Genomic DNA, 23,746 nt, shown 5'->3' with positions numbered 1-23,746 from the left:
AGGTAAGACTCAGGCAAGAATCTGGAGGAAGAATCAACATTTAGGTAGAAGTTGGAGTATGCAGAAAATATTTTAGCATACTTGTAGGCTGAAAGGAGCCAAGGGGTTAGGGTGCTGAAGTTAGGACTTAGAGAAGATGGTTAATGGAACAAGGTCTGAGAAAAGACATGAAGAGATGCTACCAAAAATACAACTGGAAATCTGTAGGTTTTTATTTGGAGGAGGAATACACCTTCCTGAGTTATAAGCAAAGGAGGAATTTTTCATGAAGATTTAGATATCTTTATAGTCAGATTGAAGAAGATATAGAAATTCAACATATAACCTTTATCATCTGCCCTATTAATTCATGGAACTGGGAGACAGAAGTAACTGAAATTAACAAAATATGCAGATAATGCAACCATTATACTCGGTCAATAGTCTAATTCTTCTGTCCCTCAAATTATACTTAATTAAAGGGAAAAAAGCAGACTGATTTATTCTCCTCCTCCTTCCCATCCACAGAGATGCTAATGATGAGTAAATGGAACAGAAGGTATAAACAATAAAGGCGTACTTAATTTTTAAATTATACAATCAGACTGTAAATAATTAAGAGCTGACTATATTAAGATACTTCTCAATGTAAAATCTTTACAAAGTTGTAATCAGAGGTTGCATATTTTACTCTACATTGGTAGGGGACAAATCACTGTGCCTCTTAAAAACAGGTGATCATGTTTCATTTTTATAACAAATACAGGTTTGGTTCAGAATTGATTTTCAGAATGTCCATTCAAGGTGTACTGCAATATCTTAAATTCTGTATCTGCTTATTGGTTATTCATGAGTACTTACCTCTTTATCCATAGTTTCATATTCACAAACTCTTTCAATGGAAACTGCATTGGCTTCAATTTCACATGCTTTCCTTACCCAAAAATTCAGGGTTTGAGTAATCTGGGAGTGAAAAACCAAGAGCTTAATGAATAAGTATCAGTCTTTTACACAACGTTAATAATACTTTACAAAGCTTTTTTCCCAGAGTTTTAGTATATTTTATCCCTTTGAATTATTTAACAACTTAATTCAAAGTAAGCATTTTTATCTATAGACACACATATGTGCTGTTTTAGGTTTGTTAAATTCATTAATGCCATAAATAATGGTTATTTGGCAGAAGATAGACTGTTCACTATATATTAAAGGTGCCCATACTTGGTGTAAGGAAAGATGAAAACCAAGACTGATGGGATAGGCCCTAAGAAATGTACATCCTAAGTAGGGAAAAATTTGTGCATATTACCTTTGCCACACTTTACCATTTTCCACTAGAAGAAGGATTCTTCTAATTTTCTGACTACAAGTGTCTCCATTTTTTCCCCCAAATTTTACGTTCTTCACACTCACCTTTCCTCAAAATACACGTTCTCCATGGTTATAACCTCAAATGTAGCTCTGAAAGTCAAAAAGCCCTCACAATTCAAATTTTTCTTGAGTTTGTTGTTAAAAGATTTGATGGCCAACCTGACTTGAACTAAAGTGGGCCTCTTTAAAGTGTTGATTTAATTGACTCATGCTACACATTCACATGTTTCACTGCAGAACAAATAGTTTGATTACAGAGTTCTGCCCAGGCACCCCATATACTATATATATGCATGTGTGCATGCCAAGTTTCTTCAGTCATGTCCAGCTCTTTGCAACTGTATGGAATGTAGCCCGCCAGGTTCCTTTATCCATGGGATTCTCCAGGCAAGAATACTGGAGTGGATTGTCATGCCTTCAGCAGGGGATCTTCCCGATCCATGGATCGAACCCATGTCTCATGTCTCCTGCACTGGCCAGCAGGTGCTTCGCTACTAGTGCCACACCTGGGAAGCATGTATGTATGCCTCATCTGCTTTATTCACCTGCTCTCTCACCTGTCGACTACCACTTCTTCAAGCATCTCCAAAACTTTTTGCTGGGAAAATGCTTCCACAACCAGCGGGAGGCAGCAAATGCACTCCAAGAGTTCATCAGTCCTGAAGCATGGAGTTTTATCCAACAGGAATACACAAACTTATTTCCCATTGGCAAAAATGCATGGATTGTAAAGGTTCCTATTTTGATTAATAAAGATGTGTCAGAGCCTAGTTACAAAGATTTAAAATTCATGGTCTGAGACCACAGTTACGTTTGCCCCAACATAACAGATGGACAGGACATGGTAGAGAAAGGCCCTACTCTTGTTGTGTGCATGCATGCTAAGCTGCTTCAGTCTTGTCCGACTCTTTGTGACCCTATGAACTGTAGCCCTCCAGGCTCCTCTCTCCATGAGATTCTCCAGGCAGGAACACTGGAGTGGGTTGCCATACCACCAGGGGATCTTCCTGACCCATGGATTGAACCTGTATCTCTAACGTCTACCCTGTGTTGGCAGGCGGTTTCTTTACACCAGCACCACCTGGGAAGCCCCTACCCTTATTACACTTTATAATCTGTAAGGATAGGAGAGGATGAAATGTCTGGGTGATGATGCAACACTAGGATCCTGGTCCTCTAGCACTGAGCCTTGGGGATCGGCTTTCTTTCTGTGAACTACCTTAGAACGGCTGAGCCAGCTATTTTGCTAGTAGCAAAAGAGAAAAAGAAATGCGCCTCCAGGGTAATCCAGATTTGTCTCTCATTACTTAGTTACTACCATCTCTTATTCAGACAGGAAAAGAAGAGAGCTTAATTAATTGGATTATAAACATGTCATATACCACACAATCATTATTACTTACATTTAGGGCATAGGATATAGACAAACCAACTATTGCTGAATCTATAGAATTGCCAGCCAGCACAGTAAGCACTGCAGTGAAGAACACCATTAAGTTGCCAAGAAATTCAAGTCTAACAGACAGCCACCTGAAATAATGGAAAATATTCCTGAAATGAGATGCAAAAGCTTTGGCGCACTCAATATGAACTCTCCTCTGGGAAATGAAGACATAAACATCAATAGCTGCTTTCTACTTTTTTCTCACTTAGTTAGAACTCAATCAAACATAGGATGGTTGCAATGACAATAAAGAATTTATCTGCATAAAAACATGCTTTACTTTTGAAGAACTTTGCTTTTAAACTTCAGTTCAGTTCAGTCTCTCAGTCATGTCCGACTCTTTGCAACCCCATGAACCGCAGCATGCCAGGCCTCCTTGTCCATCAACAACTCCCGGAGTCCACCCAAACCCATGTCCATTGAGTTGGTGATGCCATCCAGCCATCTCATCCTCTGTCGTCCCCTTCTCCTCCTTCCCTCCATCTTTCCCAGCATCAGGGTCTTTCCAAATGAGTCAGCTCTTTGCATCAGGTGGCCAAAATATTGGAGTTTCAGCTTCAACATCAGTCCCTCCAATAAACACCCAGGACTGATCTCCCTTAGGATGGACTGGTTGGATCTCCTTGCAGTCCAAGGGACTCGAAAGAGTCTTCTCCACACCACAGTTCAAAAGCATCAATTCTTCTGCGCTGAGCTTTCTTCACAGTCCAACTCTCACATCTATACATGACCACTGGAAAAACCATAGCCTTGACTAGATGGACCTTTGTTGGCAAAGTAATGTCTTTGCTTTTTAATATGCTGTCCAGGTTGGTCATAACTTTCCTTCCAAGGAGTAAACTTAATCAGAATTAAAAAGAAAAAGGAAAGAACACCAGCTGAAATGATGCATTTATTTTAAAATCTCATTGGAAAATCACTTACCTTCCTGATTACATGCACATTTTATACAATAAAATTAATCTCTAAAAGTTAAAATGTGCCCAAGTACTATTTAACATCCCCCCCCTACTGGGTGAAATGTATAGCTTCAAATTCAAAATATTATAAATTGTTGTATGCAAATAAAATTTATGTGCACATACATAAATACAACATAGGGTCATATCTTTAGTAATTCTAATAGCATCCTATGTAACTTTAAAAAAACGTAGGATCTTATATTTACATAAGTAGCATGGACTGTTCATATGGATATAAATAGATGTACTTTAACTTAAATGTGTATTAAATACTAGAAATATTTAAGGTTTTAATATTTTTGATGAAATGTTACTAAAAATACCCTATTTAGAGGTCAATAAACAAAACATCCAGGAAGGGACTAGTCCTGAATTAGGTATGTGGATATGACTTACCTGTTTGAAATCACGTTGTTGTAGAAACAGACCAAGTTCTCATTCACCACCTCTTTGTTTTGCTGGATGAACCTCTGTTCATGTCCAAATGCCCTGATAGTGGACACTCCCAGCAGAGTCTCGCAAAAATGGGAAATAACTGGAGAGTGAGATGCTCCTGCCAATCGTCGAATCTGCCGAGAGCTCGCCATGTAGTATCTCTAACAGGAAAACAGAAGGAGGTGGTCTTGCAGATATAGCCAAAATTTCTTCAGCAGTTTGAAACTGGCAAGATTCGTGTGTAGTGGGCTAATGAGCAGCTCCCAAAATTTAAGTTCAAGTTCTAATCTGCATCGCCTGTGAATATGACCTTATTTGGAAAGAGGATATTAGCAGATGTCATTAATGTCTTGAGATGAGATCCTTAGGGTTGGCCTGAAATCCAGACTGAGTGTTATAAAAAATAGAAAAGGAGAAGACACAGACATAGGGAGAAACCCATGGAGGACAAGATTGGAGTGATGTACCTGGGAGCCAAGGAAAATGCCAGGGGTCACTGACAGTCACCAGAAGCTAGGACAGAAGCATACAACGGAGGCCTACTCCTGGATTTTGCACTTGGGGCCTCTAGGACTGTGAAAGAATACAATTTCTTTACTTATGTAAAGTAACACCAAGTTTGTTATAGGAGCCCCAGGAAAGGAATGTACCTTTGTAACAGTGAAAGTGAAAGTGTTAGTAACAGTAAAAGGCCCAAATTCTGGACAGCACAACTCTAACATAAGTGGGCAAAATTTCACCTTGGTAATGTTCTCAAACAACCATTATTGAGTACCTACTGTGGAAAAAGCTCTATGTTAAATAGTTGAAAGCATGGCCAGGTGGTTAACCTATTAAATGAAGGAAGCCTACCAAGTGCACAAACAATAATATTTTTGTGATAGCAAATGTGTTCAGTCGCTCAGTCATTTCCAACTCTTTGCAATCCCATGGACTATAGCCCACCAGGCTCCTCTGTCCATGGAGTTTTCCAGGCAACAACACTGGGGAAGGTTGCCATTCGCTTCTCCAGGAGATCTTCCTGACCCAAGGATCAAACCCATGTCTCTTGCATTGTAGGCAAATTCTTTACCATCTGAGCTATCTATACCTAACTATAATTATGGAAAATTTTTTCCACTAAAAAATTTCAATATGACCACAGTTATAATTGGTGCTTCCCCTCTGGACAGTTGGGATGAGTAGACTGTGGAGAGCTAGAAGGAGTAAGCCTGAGTTAATTGGACCATCATTCATCAACCCCAAATAGTTGTTATAAACCAGAAATGAAAATAAACAGTTGCCAAATCTTGAAATTTTTTTTCAGGAAAATCTTTTATGTAAAATTCCTGACTTTAAAAATGTCTTCATTTTAGTAAAAAACATTGAGCTAGCTAAATGAAAACATATCTGAAGCCACATGTGGTCTATCATCTTGGAGTTTACAAGCTCTGCTCTATGCTAAGTGCTCTGGAGAATACAAAGGAAGATGGCATTCTGAGCCTGCCAGGGGACTTAAGAGATTGTCCCAAAGAGAGTTTCATAACAGTTCAATGAATTGTTGAAGCCCTGGAGTCTCTCCATAAAATTATAGAGAGCTCTGAGCTTAAGTACCTTTGATCTGGATTAATGCTTGTCATACTTCAGCAAAAATTACCAAAGGATTATAAAAACACAGATTTCTGGGGCCCAATCTGAGAGATTTTTCATCCCCCCACCCCAGCTCTATTAGGGTATGATAAATAAAAATTATACATATTTACTTGCAAAATATGATATTTTTAAAAGAAGAGGTACAATTGGAGATTCTGATTCAATAGGTCCATGGGTCCAGGGACCACACTTTGAGTAGCACTGATCTAAAGCAAACTTCTTATCCTACAGGTGAAAGAAATGAAGGTTGGAAAGGGATGTGATGTACCAAGCACAGGAGTCAAGAAAGTGACTAGAATTTGAGGCTCCTGAATCTATGTCCTGGGTTCAACCTATTAAGTTCCCCTTCACAAAACATGGTTTCTAGACTCTTTTCCATTCCTAGTCACCCTATTATAGTGCACCAACCACAAAATTTTCATTTGTGATACACTTTGTTGTTTTTGGTTTTTTAAGCAGATACAACTGATTCTCAACATCATTCATCAATTTTTTTGGTTATTCTTTTAAACTATAAGACATAGCGTCTGTCCCAGAGCACTTACAATCTTATTGAGGAGACAATTTTAGGTCCACTAAAAAATAAGACAACAACAAAACAGCCTACAAAATAATATAGCATAATATAATAATATACTGTAATAATATAGTTTAATAAGTCCATAATACCTTCACAAGTCATATCTTTGCACTATATTGGTAGAGAATGCTTCACACAGAAAGTAGAATATAACCTATGCATAAAGAGTAAGATCCAGGTGACAGAGAGAAGAGGGGCATCATAAGAAATAGGAACAATAATGATAGTAGACATGTAGAAATGAGCAAATGATTAACAGCTTGGTTTGGAAAAGTTGGTGGCAAGAATACACAGAAGAACTGTACAAAAAAGATCTTCACGACCCAGATAATCACGATGGTGTGATCACTCACCTAGAGCCAGACATCCTGGAATGTGAAGTCAAATGGGCCTTAGAAAGCATCACTACGAACAAAGCTAGTGGAGGTGATGAAATTCCAGTTGAGCTATTTCAAATCCTGAAAGATGATGCTGTGAAAGTGCTGCACTCAATATGCCAGCAAATTTGGAAAACTCAGCAGTGGCCACAGGACTGGACAAGGTCAGTTTTCATTCCAATCCCTAAGAAAGGCAATGCCAAAGAATGCTCAAACTACCGCACAATTGCACTCATCTCACATGCTAGTAAAGTAATGCTCAAAATTCTCCAAGCCAAGCTTCAGCAATATGTGAACTGTGAACTTTCAGATGCTCAAGCTAGTTTTAGAAAAGGCAGAGGAACCAGAGATCAAATTGCCAACATCCGCTGGATCATCAAAAAAGCAAGAGAGTTCCAGAAAAAACATCTATTTCTGCTTTATTGACTATGCCAAAGCTTTTGATTGTGTGGATCACCACAAACTGTGGAAAATTCTGAAAGAGATGGAAATACCAGACCACCTGACTTGCCTCTTGAGAAACCTGTATGCAGGTCAGGAAGCAACAGTTAGAACTGGACATGGAACAACAGACTGGTTCCAAATAGGAAAAGGAGTACATCAAGGCTGTATATTGTCACCCTGCTTATTTAACTTATATGCAGAGTACATCATGAAAAACAATGGGCTTGAGGAATCAAGCTGGAATCAAGATTGCCAGGAGAAATATCAATCACCTCAGATATGCAGATGACACCACACTTATGGCAGAAAGTGAAGAGGAACTAAAAGCCTCTTGATGAAAGTGAAAGAGGAGAGTGAAAAAGTTGGCTTAAAGCTCAACATTCAGAAAGTGAAGATCATGGAATCTGGTCCCATCACTTCATGGGAAATAGATGGGGAAACAGTGGAAACAGTGTCAGACCTTATTTTGGGGGGCTCCAAAGTCACTGCAGATGGTGATTGCAGCCATGAAATTAAAAGACGCTTACTCCTTGAAAGGAAAGTTATGACCAACCTAGATAGCATATTGAAAAGCAGAGACATTACTTTGCCAACAAAGGTTCATCTAGTCAAGGCTATGGTTTTTCCAGTAGTCATGTATGGATGTGAAAGTTGGACTGTGAAGAAAGCTGAGCGCTGAAGAATTGATGCTTTTAAACTGTGGTGTTGGAGAAGACTCTTGAGAGTCCCTTGGACTGCAAGGAGATCCAACCAGTCCACTCTAAAGGAGATTAGTCCTGGGTGTTCTTTGGAAGGAATGATGCTAAAGCTGAAACTGCAGTACTTTGGCCACCTCATGCGAAGAGTTGACTCATTGGAAAAGACTCTGATGCTGGGAGGGATTGGGGGCAGGAGGAGAAGGGGACGACAGAGGATGAGATGGCTGGATGGCACCACCGACTCGATGGACGTGAGTCTGAGTGAACTCCAGGAGTTGGTGATGGACAGGGAGGCCTGGCGTGCTGCGGTTTATGGTGTCGCAAAGAGTTGGACATGACTGAGCGACTGAACTGAACTAGGAATAACTGAACTCCAATAAGAATTTTAAAATTAGGATTTTGAGAAAACATTAAATTACAAGAACTGCATCCTTTCATATAAAGAACTTCAAAACACTATTATATTTAATTCAAACAAGAGTTAAGAAATTTTGTTTTTACACTAGAGCCTCCCCGTGACATTATCTTGGAATTCAAATTGGCTGACTGCATTTTAATTAGAATATAAATGTATACACCTATCATGAGATCTGTTTAGTACTTCTAGCAATGGTTTCTTGATAGTAGGGTAACAGGGCAAAAGGGAATATTTGTTTCTCTCTTGAATCTTCAGGCAAATTGCCTTTCTGATAGAATGTAAATAACACCCGGGTTTTGTGGTGGCCATGAAAATGCACAACTCAGTTCTCTTGTTGCCGGGCACATCGCTGACTGACAGCGAGGCTGCTGCCTTTCCAAATCCACTCCTATTTTAGAATGGAGGCCACTTGTCCCTCAGGTGGCTCCCAGGAAATGACTCAGCAGGGAAGGGGTGTTAAAACAGACTCATTCAGAGGTCACGTGGGAGTATCAATGGGCAGTATTGGTTGTGGATTTTCCCTTCATTCAACCAAACCTCTTATGAAACTGTTCTGCAGTCCGAGACTTCCTACCCAATCCTCTTCGTTTCCCTTCTTCCTCAGACTCCTAACCATCTGAGCCATTAGGGAAGCCCAACTAGTATTTGACTGTGAACTTGGAAGTTATTAAAACATAAAAATCCATGAACTTACCTGTATAGTGAAATAGAGGAAAACCAAGGGAATAACCCCCAGAATGAAGAGTGGTAAAGCTCCCACAATGACCAAAACTGTTCCAATAACATCCAGTGTACAATTCACCCAGGTCCGTATGTAGTAATGGAAACGCATATCAATTATAAACATGTCCTGAAAAATTTGACATCAGATCACTTTATTTTTAACTTTTTATGGTTTAAAATGAGGGGAGGAAGACATATATCAGTCAGTGCAAAAATAAAAATATTTACCCAGAAGTGACAATCTGAATCTTAAATGATTTTTGCCCTCCTCAACTCACCCCCACATATTTTTCAGTTATAACAATTAAGAGGGTTTTATAGTCCCAAGATGTCAATGATCAAGCAATCTGCATTTCCCAATCACAACTACATGACACTTGGTTTATACGGCTGCCGTATTTTAAGGTTATGGCTATGCACAGTCTAATACAGGAGCCACTAGCAAATATATGGCTATTGAGTACTTGAAATGTGGCTACTGCAAATTGAGATATAACCCAAGTCTATAACACAAATCAGATTCTGGAGATTTTGTAAGAATAAAAAATCAAAATATGCAATTAATATTTTTACATTTATTACACTTTAATGTTTCAGATATTCAGATATTCTGTGTCAGATACTCTACACATTAAGATATATTATTATAAATAACAATTTCAACTGTTTCTTTTTAATTTTCTGTTGTTGCTACTAGAAAATTTTAAATTACCTATGTGGTTTGCATAATATTTTACTGGACAATACAATTAAAAGTACTTAGCTGTAAATACGATGGGTAAAACCCTATAGGTAAGCAGAGACATTCTGGGAACCTCTAGCCATTCCTCATTTGTTACTAGTGAGTTGATAGTTTTTTTAAAAGCTTTTTAAAAAGTTTTTTTTTTTAAGTCTTTAAGCAGGCTTAGGGACTTTCCTGGTGGTCCAGTGGTTAAGAATTCACTTTGCAATGCAGGGGATGTGGGTTCAATCCCTGGTCAGGGAACTAAGATCCCACATGCCATGGAGCAAATAAGCCTGTGTGCCATAACTAGGGAGCCCACTTGCCACAACTAGAGAGTCTGTGGGCTGCAGTGAAAAATCTTGCACAATGCAACTTAGACCCAATGCAAAAGAAACAAAGAAAAGAAACAAAGAAAGATATTTTTTAAAAGGTACAATGCTTAAAATCCAGATATCTCAATATAGACTTACATATTTTTCCCCTTCTCTGTCTGATTCTCAAACTCTATGTGTGTAAGAATTGGAGCTATAGACACCAGAGCACATGCACTTCTTGGATTCTTTCAACAATTTTTTAAGAGTTTTAATTATGTGTGTTAGATGTGACTCTGTTATACATCAATTATGAATGTCTCAAGAATTAGAAATTAAACAATGAAATCTACACTGAACATAATCTCGTTTTTTGAGAATGATACTTTTCATAAACGAGATTATAAAGTACTAAATGTGGATCATCATTTATTTACGTATGCCCTCTAATAAGATAGGGTTTCCTTACCTTGGTGAACCTATTGATGACCTGGCCTATGGGATTGGTTTCAAAAAACTGGAGCGGGAGATGCAGCACATTGTCCAACAGCTGAGCATGCAAAACTCGAGAGGCAGCCAAGGATCCCCTGGTGACTACATAGGCTCCAGAGCACACAAAGAGACCTAAACACAAACTGCTATCAGGGACATGTTAACAGCTTAAACTTCAAATTTTAACACTCAAGAAATTGCATATAATAGAACTTATTTTTAATGGAAAACTCAAGTATCAAATTTTAGAATGTGTAACTCTGGACCAAACTAAGTATAAACATACATGGCACACTGAAAATAAATACAGATGCTCTGATGGGGTATCAGAGCAAGGCTCTCTTATTTTTGAGCATAGCTTCTAGAGAAACGCTCTGAAGATAACAGATCAACCAGGTGGATAGAATGTTAGCAACCTATTAACTTTATAACATCCTGAGGGACAATGGTAGTCACTGGTGGTACTAGGCAAACAGTTTCAGTTCTCCTAGCTTCTAGGTCCATGGTAGAATTGTGCTTTTTGGCCCCTTTGTGATTGGAGAGAACAAAGAAATAGTTCTGAACTATTGAGGGAGAAACAACACAGGACACTTCCAGATTAGAGCATTTAATTGTTGGTGTCAGATCTGCTAAAGCTCCTACTCCCTTTGCACGGTGCCTGCCAAAGTTTAAAAAAAAAAAAAAAAAGTTGAGTTGCTTTTTCAACTTGGGCTCTAGAATCAGAAAAATCCCCTTCCCAATCAACAATGCACAAGTGGTGTGAGTGACGAATAAACTTTTTTGGTCTGTCAAGCTGCAGAGATGTGGTTGGTGGAAGGGTTGTTCTTGACGAACTAAAAAGTCAGAAAACATAATCAACATGTTGCTTTAGTGGAAAAGGTTAAAAAACTGTTAACAGCATCTATTGACAACTGTGAGCTGTGTTTGACAAAATACTGAATATAACAAGAAAGAGGCAAGCTCAGAAAAGAGCTTTCCAGGTGTGCAAGAAGAAATGAAAGCACAAAGAATCGCCAACTTGGGGAACTTGTAAGGTTGGAAAAAGAGAATGTTTGGTTATAATGATTGATTCAAAGATGGATAAGTAAGTTGTTTCAAGGAGAGTAATTTCCTGGGTTTCTATGGAGGGAAATTCTTTGAAAGATAACATTTCCATCACCATGTGAAGCTTAAGGATTAAGCCAATGAGGAAAACGAGTAGAACTGATAAATAAAGAGTAGTGGATACTTAGTTTGAGCCCCCTCGATCAAGTGAGTTTAAAGACTTGTGCCTGGACTTCTCCGTTTGAGGCATCAATAAACTTTCATGTTATCTGAGACAATTGCTTTTGAGTATTCTGGGATACACAATTACTTTGTTGATCTCTACTACATAAAATTGTTAATAAAAGTGTGTTGGCAACATGATTCTTGTAGGTATAATGTGTAAAACAAAGCAAAACAAAAATAGTTGACCCTGACCACTTCAAATTATTTTAGCTAGTTCTATTTTAAATAATATCACACACGACTGTTTAATAATGTCTTACTCTTAAATATTTATTATTATTTTCCTACCTCAGTCCCCCTTACTTTCTTCTAGCCCTTCTAAAAATAGGTTGTTGCCCATTTTTCCCTCAAATATTCAGTGTTTACATTACTACTAAACATAATATTCATGAAGTTCACTACATTTACAATGCTTGTACCACTATTTTTCTATGCCATAAGAACTCATCTATTCCCAAACAATTCAGTAGTCAGAAAAATTCTTTTGAATATATTTGAACTCTTCAGATATTCTATTATTTCTTTTATCCTCTTTTGCCCCCTCCTCTTGCAACACAAACTACTATCTTGGAACCCCCTGTATTTCTGCTCTAAACTGGAACATTTGTGGGGACAGACTTCAATTTTCTTCAATTACAGAAAATGTTGTTAAATATTATATAGTTGATAATTTCTATCTGCATTTACTGAAAGTCTTACTATAGGGATGGTGAGCATCCTGGATTGTTACTCAATTTTTCCTTATTTATCATTTACCATCTGTTTCTGGTATTGTACATCTGGGACTCTCTCCTCCAATTTATCTCTTCAAACTTGTACAATCTCTTTAAATTTTTTTAAGAACTTTCTTGCTCTTAGACTGACCTTATTTCAGCAGATTCTGCACTTGCTTTGCTTCTGCCATTTGAATATCTAAAGATACTAATTAGATATTTTAAGCTTCTCTTATATACCAAGTATGAGTATTTTACTTCTTGGTTCCACTGTTCTGTTTGTTAGCTCTTATTTATACTGTTCACTTAATTAAAACGCATGACCATCCATCATGACCAATTTAAACATGCAAGATAAAGATATGGTTAATCAAGAGGTACTTGGTGTGCCCTTCTTCTGCCAGTGTATACATTAATTTCCCCCAACATTTCTCTCCTCTGAATGGAAGTTCCACGTAAGTGGGTGTGACCCTGCAAGTCTTATATGGTGATTTATATGCAGGCTGGAACTTCTTCAAAAGCCACACAAGGAGGCCATCTTTAATATATGTCACACACACTAGTAACCTTCATTCTCTTTTTAAGCATCAGCTCCTAGTTTTCATTGTATTATTACTGTGCCAGTTGGTATATAATAATACATAGCTAGTGCTGGGGATGGGGCTGAGCTTGTAGGAGAGGCTGACAGGCCAGGACAAAGCTCTAGTGAGCCACTTTGATTAATTCTGTGCTACTTAATCTTACTCCCTGTACTTGTGTTTCTCCAGTGGATAGACTGGACCACTTACTATGCTTTTACAGCTTCATCTAGTATTTGTTACAGGTTCTTCTACCCTTGATTATCACTATAATCACTTATGCAGAAATTCATCACTGTGAAATTCCCTGAACCCTTTACTTTTGGATTTGTTCACTGTCATTTCAGTGGAATTTTGTGAGGTAAGTAAAGTAAATGATCCACTCATTCATCTCAAACAGGGAGTAGAAGTGTACTCCTTAAACACCACACGTTGAAAATAAGGTGTCTATATTTTACACACTGGGTTGGAAAAGGAAGTTTCTAACAAGGAGGCATAAAACACAACAGATTAGGGATGTCCAGAGTGTTCCAGAGATTCAGCACATAGCTGAGAACCAGAAATAAAATGTTTAGGGCTATTTCTTTTTCAGAAGATAAGGTAGGATCGTTATTATTGTTATAAAATATAGATGCAGTATTTTCTGCTTCAGTTCTCCAGTTTTGTTTGAATGTCAGCCTTCTATATTATTCATAGCAGGCCTCTGGTATTAACATGTGAAAGTGCTATTTATGCTTTAAAGCTCAAAAATTAATGTAAGCTTTTATGATATCAGTGAATACAGCCTGCTTTTGATTGGATCAGGTTCCAGAGGATGCAGCTGTGGACCACTAATACAACCAGAAATTATAGAGTTTCATTTCTTATGAAATAATTTAAAATTTATAACATAATTACATTTAATAATAAGTCAAAACTTTAAATTTTTAAATGTAAAAAATAAAAATCCAGTCATGAAAAAATCTTTTTGATTAAATTGTATATAATCTGTTACTTTCATTACAAAATACTTTTTATACCTCCTGACAGTTAGTTAAAGTAAACGAGTAAAATTTTGAATACTAAACTTGCATACCTTGCCTAGTATAGGAAAATAACAGTATTTGGTCACTTAAAATATTCTCCAAAGGATACTGAATCTCCCTTAAAACTGCAACATGAGCTCACTAGGTTGGTAAGAGTTTAACTCTCCTATATATGATGATAGACACTGGTATAGAGATGTATATGGGATATTTCTTTTGCTGCTCAGCATTCTATCGATATATCTCTAAATCTACCTTCACCTCATTGAGTTTCAAACCACAAGCCAATAAACTTGACTCACTGGTTTAGAACCAAGCACATTCTAAGTTCCTGAATCTCATTTTAGTTATTAACATAAAAACTCTTTCCCCAATGAGTGTAACAGAATGACAAAACAAGCATAAATTTGCCTCAAAATATTTGTTTACTTTCTGATGGACATACTTATAGGTAGTACTAAGGTGGTCCAACCAGTCCATCCTAAAGGAGATCAGTCCTGGGTGTTCATTGCAAGGACTGGTGCTAAAGCTGAAACTCCCAATACTTTGGCCACCTCATGCGAAGAGTTGACTCACTGAAAAAGACCCTGATGCTGGGAGGGATTTGGGGGCAGGAGGAGAAGGGGACGACAGAAGATGAGATGGCTGGACGGCATCACTGACTCGATGGACATGGTTTTGGGTGGACTCCGGGAGTTGGTGACGGACAAGGAGGCCTGGCGTGCTGAGATTCATGAAGTCGCAAAGAGTCGGACACAACTGAACGACTGAACTGAACTGATGGTGACATAATAAAAGATAAGATGGGAGAGGAGAAAACAAAGCAAGGCCTTGAGTCACATACTTTTAAATGTTATCCTCATTTTCTGTTACCATAAGTATGTATTCTTTCTGTTTTCCCTTATGCACATCCTTAGATGTGCAAGGGAAGCAAGACTTCCATGTAGCTGATTTGTTTTCTTATTTAACTTTATCACTCTCCTTCACGTTATCTTTTCTCCTTATAAATACACAAAGATTGTCTCTAATTTAAAAGACCTTTCCTTTAATGGTTCTGTACTTTTGAGTACTGTACTTTTGAGAATCTTTCTTCTTACTCTTTCAAATCACTTAACTTCTTTGAAGGACAGTGTGAATCTACTTTGCTTACTGGGGGGAAAAACAACAGCAAAATATATCCACACTTCCCACTAAATGTGTTCCAAACTGAATTCATAATTTCTCTGTTCTATCACTTAAGACTCTTCCCCACTGGTTTCTTTATTTTTGTCTTCATTGTTTTCCCAATTACTCGAACTTCAAAATCTCAAGTGATGCTCTCTTCTCACCCACAACAAATTTTATATATCTTTTCACTGCAGTGTCTTTCCTATCCATCCCTTTTCTGCAACCCCACTGCAGTTCTCTGACCCTGCCTCCATTCGTACTTTATTCAGCCTTATTCCATTCACTGCCCATTGGTTAGCACTGGACTAGATGCTTTGGGTGACAAGGAGATGGATCAGATATCTTTTTTACTTGGTTATTTTTATCCCTACCAATCCCAACTTCTCCCTGGTCTCTGACTTTAGTCCCTCCAATAAAAATCCATCTGTTTTTTCATCACACCAAGTTTATTCATATTCTGAAAAATAACTATAAATTCTGTCATTTCTTTTTCCCCCAATTCTCAAAGTTTTCCACTTGCCTTTCCAACCATCGTCTTTAACACATTTCCAAACTACCTTTCTACCTCCAGTTCCCCTCCTGCCCCATCAGTTACCTGAAGATGACTCAGATTGGCATCCTCAGCTATGCCTAGAGCCCCCTCAACTTTCCTATCCATCTTTATGAACATCTTTCTCTGCATGTCTCACCTTCCCTTCTCTGTGATCTCTGACAAAACTCAATCCGTCTTTTCAGTGTCGTCTCAAATGCCAACTATGCCTTGGGAATTATCTTAATCTCTCAACCAAATATAGCTTTCCCCTACTCTAAATCCTTCCAGTGTCATCTTTTACTATTATACAAATATTGCTTGCCATGTAGTATCAAACTTTACTTACAATGCAGTTTTTAACAGACTCACTCACTGATCTTCACATCAGTCACAAGCCTCCCACATAGTGTGACTAGCCATGTCGTCAAGACTTTGAGTCCTGAATGACTTAACAGATAAACCTCCATTTTCTCAGCTGTAAAATGGGGATAATGATACCTTTCTAAATACTTATTGCTAAGATTAAATGAGACAAATTTTTTAGTATGGGTCGTGTAGTTGACACATACAAGTTTCTGTTTATTCTCTCAAATATGGTGAATTAAAAATATATGTATTTGAATTATCAAAGTACATGAATATTATGACGTAGATTAAAAAAAAATGCCTTATGCTTGCATCCAGATCAGTTAGGTTAGAAAAAGAAAAGCAACTGAAAAAAAAAAAGCTAGACTTTTTTTTTAACCTTGCATTAATCCCAGTAATCCATAGATGCTTAATTTCTTGCTTCTTATTTGCTTCCATTCTGTGAAATCATTCATGTGTTTTGCTTCTTTTGCCCAGGTACTAAGCCAGAGATTCTGTCCAGTTCCCACCAAATTCTGCCCCAGGCAAGTGGCCACATTCAGCCACACCCAGAGCCAGCCGAAGGCGTGAAGATACTTCAGAATGACTGAAAACTTCACCTAAAAGCAAAATTGTTTTTAAAAAATGATAAATTACTGTAATTAAAAGTCACACTAAAAGCTAGATTTAAACCTACTGTGATATATTCTAAGCTTTATGACCTTGATTCAAGTTACCAACTCCTCTAATCCTCAGATTACTCATTTATAAATTGGAATAATAATAGTAGCCACCTTATAAGTACAAGCAAAGTACATGCACAGTTCTGAGGACTTTAAAATAAGTGCTCAAATAATGTTAGTTACTATCATTAACAAGAATATACATAGTGAAATATACACAGCTAAATATCTTTAGTAAATAAGAGTATATGCAGCTAAATATACATAGCTAAATAATTAAACATCACTCTAATGTCCGATAGCTCATTTGCTTTAATTTCTTCAAAATATTATATAGCAACTCCCTTCAAATTCAGTAAAAAATAGATGGTATTTGTTAATAATACTTACATGGGAATGGTTAGTAACAAATAACACTAGTTATTTTAGTACTCACCCCACCAACAGGAATCTTTTCTTTTCTCACTGAGAACTGTTTCCTTTGATCCAATAAGGGCCTGATAAAACAAGACAACGTCCTTTTTTTCCTTTAGAGTTTTAGATCAACCAAACATTTTTTAAAAGTTATATATTTTCAATCCCTTTTTTTGCATATTCATCTGCTTCATTAACAGCAACCTGACTTGCCTTGACAATAACTTTGTTTCTTTAATCTTCTGGCAGGGAAATTGTTTATTCTTCCATATCCCACATATTTTAGAGCCAGGGCATACTGCCTGATTTTTTCACCGTTTCTTCTAGAAAATTGCCCTTCAAACTTGAGCCGAACTCCTAGATTGTTTGAGCTATTCCATCTGGCTGGACCATAATCTGTGCCTCCTCAGGTCTTTGCCTCCTGTCCTACCAGAAGACTAGCATCAAGCTAATTCATGCCACCTCAGTCTGCCACCATTCTGGGGGATGGCATAGCTGACAAGGACAACTGTATTAAACTCAATCTCTTCTCAACTTCATGACCTTGATACTTTTAGAGTCTGTCAGCTGCATGCTACATTGGCCATCAGCTTTCATGACCATAAACCATGAATCTTATTACCTGGAACTAATCCACCTTTGAAAACCCAACTCTAATTATTCCAGCCTCTGGCCATAATGTAACCTCTTCTATTTCTAAATCGTACATTCAGTTAGTCTCACTATATTTGGTTCTTATTCTATCGAGACTCTCAGTTTAAAAATGCAACTTTCTATCATCCATGCTCCCTAGGATGATCAATGATCCTGGTTTACCTGGGATCTTCCTGGTTTTAGAATCAATGGTCCCACGTTCAGGAAAACTCTCAGGACTAAGCACATCTATGTCCTGTCTTGAATCTTTTCATTATTCAGCCTGTACTCCATGATTACATTTCGCCCAAATGGTGGTGATATTCTAAACTTTAGTAGTTTTCCTTTTCCTTCTATTAAGCTTCAACATTAGAACTCACAAGTCAGTCCTGATCATACTTGCTCCCTATCTGTGGAGTGCTACTTCAAAAGATCATAAAGCCCTGCAAACTGGCTCCACCATAAATTAGTATCTTCCTTCCATGTGGGTTTTCATAGTGCCTAGAAATTCTTGCATCTCTCAGAAGGGGCCTTGACATCCTATCTGATGGAGAAAGTCAACACAGACAGGGAAGTCAGTTGCCACACTTCCACATTCCTGCATCTCCACTCTGCCTTTTCTGACTCTCTCCTATAAAAAGCAAAGATAGTTCTCTCCTCAGATCCAAGGATAACCTTATGATCCGAATCACATTCTGCCCATTGCCTCAAAATACATTTATTAACTATAATTGTTTCCATACTTTCCTGCTGATGAGTCACTTAACAGTGCTTGATAAAAATGCAGATTGTAAGATTCCCGTCTGGAAACCTATCTTTAAAGGAATGATGCAAGGGATCATTTTATCGTAAGGCAAATTTGAAGATCCTCAATTGTTCTCTCTTTTTTAATCTTCATCTTCCTTTCAAGCATCTCTTTCCCATCAGCCCACAGAGAACTACACATTTTTCTCATCTTATAATTAATACCATCACCACAAAAATGATTTCACCCTCATTCCGGTGTTCAGTTATCCTCTTACTTCCTGCCTTCCTTCTGTAGCCAAATATTTTTCTGCCAAACCACCTTTTTTTTCTCCTTGAACTTTCCAACACCTGGCTGAAAGGGTTTCCAACAGTGGGGCCTTGATAAAGAAAGTACAATACTTACTGCTGTATTCTTGGGATACTTTGAAGATTATCTCACCTAAACTCTTCATAGAAATTAACATCATTGATCATCCCCTTGTTTAAGACATGTTTCCTTTTACTCCCTTACCATCATACCTTTGTGTTTTCTTCCACCTGTCTGGGTTTCCATTAGTTTCTTTGTCTTCTTTTAACATGTATATTTCATGACACTCAGCTCTAGTCATTATTCCTTTCGTATGCTCCTTTTCTGAGCAATCTCCTCCACCCTCAGTTTCAACAAACTTCTTCTCTGTTGGTGACTCTCAAATGGATTTCTCAAGTCCAAACCTCTTTTCTGAGCTCCAGATACATACAGTAAAAAGCCTACTTGCCATCTGCTTCATCTCTACTTGTTTATCTCAATCACCCTGCACTGAACCAGTTATTTCTTACCTCTTCTAAAGCTTACTCTGGCCAAAACACTTCCTCTGTCTCAATCTTGACACATTTCCAACCATCACCATGGAGCTGTCAACTCTTCTGGAATTGTATTGCTGAAGAAATATTTGGAAAATACCGAATAGCACAAAGAAGAACAAGGACAAAGGAGGAGAGAGAAGAAAGAAAACAGAGGAGGAATAGAAGCTGAAGAAAAATACTCATAATGCTAATATTCCAGAGATATCTGGTGCTAAGGTGCTTGTGAGTACTGCTAGAGTCTTTATATGTGTGGTGTGTGTATGTGAGTCTCTCAGTCATGTCCAACTCTTTGTGACCCCATGGACTGTAGCCTGCTAGTCTCCTCTGTCCAAGAGCTTCTCCAGAAAAGAACACTGGAGTGGGTTTCTATTTCCTTCTCCAATATGTGTGGTGTCATAATTCAAATGTTGCTCCATAACCAGTCTTACTTTTTTTTTTAATGTACACATGGTCTTTGCAACTCAATATAAAATGCAGAGACATTTGCCAACAAAGGTCTGTACAGTCAAAGCTATGGTATTTCCAGTAGTCATGTATGAATGTGAAAGTTGGACCATAAAGAAGGCTGAGGGCCAAAATATTGATGTTTTTGAACTGTGGTATTGGAGAAGACTCTTGAGAGTCCCTTGGACAGCAAGAAGATCAAATCAGTCAATCCTGAAGGAAATCAACCCTGAATATTCATTGGAAGCACTGATGCTGAAGCTGAAGCTCCCATACTGTGGCCACCTGATGTGAAGAGCTGACTCATTAGAAAAGACCCTGATGCTGGGAAAGATTGAAGGCAGGAGTAGAAGGGGATGACAGAGGATGAGATGATTGGATGGCATCACCGACTCAGTGGAAATGAGTTTAATCAAGTTCTGGGAGATGGTGAAGGACAGGGAAGCCTGGCATGCTGTAGTCCATGGCGTTGCAAAAAGTTGGACACGAGTGAGTGACTGAACAACAACAAATATAATCAACCTCAAATATCATTCTATAATAACATTTTATTCTGTCATATGGCAACATAAGATTTTATCTTTTTACTAAATTAAGACTTGTTCAACAAAATCAAAAGTTATGCCTGTTGCAGATTTTTCCTACTTTATTATTGTCACAATGCTCATTCTGTTTATACATCTCTCATGGTCCCTTGTAGGGACATAGGAACTTGAGACACGCTAAATTTTAAGTCATTTGATATATGAAATATCAAACTGACCTCTAGAAATTCTTAGCTGAGGTACATGCATGCCCCCATTTCTCCATGCTTCCCATTCTGTTTATCAGAATAAGAAATGGCTATTTGATCAGTTCAGTAGTTGTTCCCTGCCCATCTTTGGCGTTTCTGTCAGGAAACATTCTGTGGAGGTCTTGGTACATGCCCTTTGCCGGATCAGTTTCACCATCAAAAAAAAAGATACACTATTTAACAGACACTTTCATTGGAATAGCTCCTGGTATATGATTTGGGTTAATTACTGTCATCATCCTTCAAGCCCTTGGCATGGCTTCTGTTTGGATAAGCAAATTTAGCATTGGTGTCAAGCCAAAAAATTAATTCTTAATGTAGTGGGATATAAACTGCTATGAAACCCAACTGTTAAAAGGGAATTAAAGCATCCTAATTAGACATAACTAACAAAGACCAATAATTTAATGAACACTACACAAAAAGTTTCAGTTTTTCCAAACTACAATGTTAATTATTCTTTTTCCACAAAAATACTGCATGTGATCCTGGGCATTTTGTTGTGAATAACAGGTTTTATTTGAATTTTAAAAGAGCAAATTATTTTGTGCTGGTAGAGAAGTTTTAAAAATGAGTCTTGTTCTGTCCTTCAGAAACCCTTGGGAAAGTTGGCACAATACCTGTCTGCATATTTTTGTATAAAATATATAAAATTAACATACTGAAACCATTATCCCTGATCTGAGCATACAGTTGTAAAGTATGGAGTATGTATGGGAGGATTAAAGTGATTAATAGAGCCTGACATGAAAGCCAGAAGGGGGCAGTCTAGATGCTAAAATGGCATTTTCAGTTTATTTTATTCAAGGAAGATAGAAATAAGGATTTTAAGGAAATAAAATAATTAATATATACCATACAAAATTAAACCACAAAATGAAGAATAAAATGTTGAAACAGTTCCAATTATTTTAGTCCCTATTTGAAAACAAAACTAACACTAGTAAAGTAATGCTCAAAATTCTCCAAGCCAGGCTTCAGCAATATGTGAACCGTGAACTTCCTGATGTTCAAGCTGGTTTTAGAAAAGGCAGAGGAACCAGAGATCAAATTGCCAACATCCGCTGGATCATGGAAAAAGCAAGAGAGTTCCAGAAAAACATCTATTTCTGCTTTAATGACTATGCCAAAGCCTTTGACTGTGTGGATCACAATAAACTGTGGAAAATTCTTCAAGAGATGGGAATACAAAACCACCTGACCTGCCTCTTGAGAAATTTGTATGCAGGTCAGGAAGCAACAGTTAGAACTGGACATGGAACAACAGACTGGTTCCAGATAGGAAAATGAGTACGTCAAGGCTGTATCGGAGAAGGCAATGGCTCCCCACTCCAGGACTCTTGCCTGGAAAATCCCATGGACGGAGGAGCCTGGTGGGCTGCAGTCCATGAGGTTGCTAAGAGTCGGACGCGACTGAGCGACTTCACTTTGACTTTTCAGTTTCATGCATTGGAGAAAGAAATGGCACCCCACTCCAGTATTCTTGCCTGGAGAATCCCAGGGATGGCGGAGCCTGGCGGGCTGCCTTCTATGGGGTCGCACAGAATCGGACACGACTGACGTGACTTAGCAGCAGCAGCAGCAAGGCTGTATATTGTCACCCTGTTTATTTAACTTATATGCAGAGTACATCATGAGAAACGTTGGACTGGAAGAAACACAAGCTGGAATCAAGATTGCCAGGAGAAGTATCAATCACCTCAGATATGCAGATGACACCACCCTAATGGCAGAAAGTGAAGAGGAACTAAAAAGCCTCTTGATGAAAGTGAAAGTGGAGAGTGAAAAAGTTGGCTTAAAGCTCAACATTCAGAAAACGAAGATCATGGCATCCAGTCCCATCACTTCATGGGAAATAGACGGGGAAACAGTGGAAACAGTGTCAGACTTTATTTTTCTGGGCTCCAAAATCACTGCAGATGGTGATTGCAGCCATGAAATTAAAAGACGCTTACTCCTTGAAAGAAAAGTTATGATCTACCTAGATAGCATATTCAAAAGCAGAGACATTACTTTGCCAACAAAGGTCTGTCTAGTCAAGGCTATGGTTTTTCCTGTGGTCATGTATGGATGTGAGAGTTGGACTGTGAAGAAGGCTGAGCGCTGAAGAATTGATGCTTTTGAACTGTGGTGTTGGAGAAAACTCTTGAGAGTCCCTTGGACTGCAAGGAGATACAACGAGTCCATTCTGAAGGAGATCAGCCTGGGATTTCTTTGGAAGGAATGATGCTAAAGCTTAAACTCCAGTACTTTCGCCACCTCATGCGAAGAGTTGACTCAATAGAAAAGACTCTGATGCTGGGAGGGATTGGGGGCAGGAGGAGAAGGGGACAACAGAAGATGAGATGGCTGGATGGCATCACTGACTCGATGGACGTGAGTCTGGGTGAACTCCAGGAGTTGGTGATGGACAGGGAGGCCTGGCGTGCTGCGATTCATGGGGTTGCAAAGAGTCGGACATGACTGAGCAACTGATCTGATCTGATCTGAACGTCATAAAGTAATTCTAATTCTTAAATTTCAAAGGGAGAGACTCTCAAACATTATTTGGTCCATATTCATTTCCACCTTTTCTCTTGATGGGTAGTCAGTTTTCCTGAGAATCCTTCCACAAGGAAGATTCATTGTTCTATCTCAGTATATCCCCCTGTAGAGAGTATTTGTTGTCGCGATTACTTCCTTGTATCTTCCAATCTCTAGTCTATCTTAATTCTGCACAAATTGGAAAAAATTGAGTATGTTTAAGAAATACAAGTTAGGTTGAAAGTCAGGAAAATTTTCTCCGTATCATGTTGTCTTACCAAAAAGTAAAGCAGATTAAAAAAACAAAAGCTAGACTAGTGATCATATAGAAAGTCATAAAGTAGGAAATACATGGACGTATGTAAAGAAATGCACATATTTTGGAGAAATGAAAATAAGTCTCTGATCTTTCATAGACAACATAAAAATGGTATGGAGGATTCAGGG

The 23,746-nt window shown here is 38.1% G+C and overlaps 1 protein-coding gene across 3 annotated transcripts in view; it reads right to left on the bottom strand.

Moving 5' to 3' along the window:
- Positions 1-23,746, bottom strand: part of LOC147380223 (multidrug resistance-associated protein 1-like) — a 96,202-nt gene that overhangs the window by 8,056 nt on the left and 64,400 nt on the right. For 2 of the 3 annotated variants that reach the window (XM_086411703.1, XM_086411714.1), the window contains 7 exons: positions 17,339-17,399; positions 16,620-16,839; positions 10,568-10,722; positions 9,035-9,190; positions 4,153-4,352; positions 2,754-2,880; positions 841-942 (listed from right to left, as the gene is read on the bottom strand). In XM_086411703.1, coding sequence (XP_086267829.1) covers positions 841-942; positions 2,754-2,880; positions 4,153-4,352; positions 9,035-9,190; positions 10,568-10,722; positions 16,620-16,839; positions 17,339-17,399 — 1,021 coding nt within the window. Of the gene's footprint in view, positions 1-840; positions 943-2,753; positions 2,881-4,152; positions 4,353-9,034; positions 9,191-10,567; positions 10,723-16,247; positions 16,350-16,619; positions 16,840-17,338; positions 17,400-23,746 lie in introns of all 3 variants that reach the window. The other variant, XM_086411736.1, reaches the window with a different exon arrangement.

This window comes from Bos grunniens, chromosome 1 (genome assembly GCF_055505025.1).
Source record: "Bos grunniens cultivar Pamir isolate PY7600 chromosome 1, Bosgru_T2T1.0, whole genome shotgun sequence".
Taxonomy (NCBI): Eukaryota; Metazoa; Chordata; class Mammalia; order Artiodactyla; family Bovidae; genus Bos; species Bos grunniens.
Note: the sequence above shows the minus strand (reverse complement) of the source record. Positions and strands in the feature narration are given on the sequence as shown.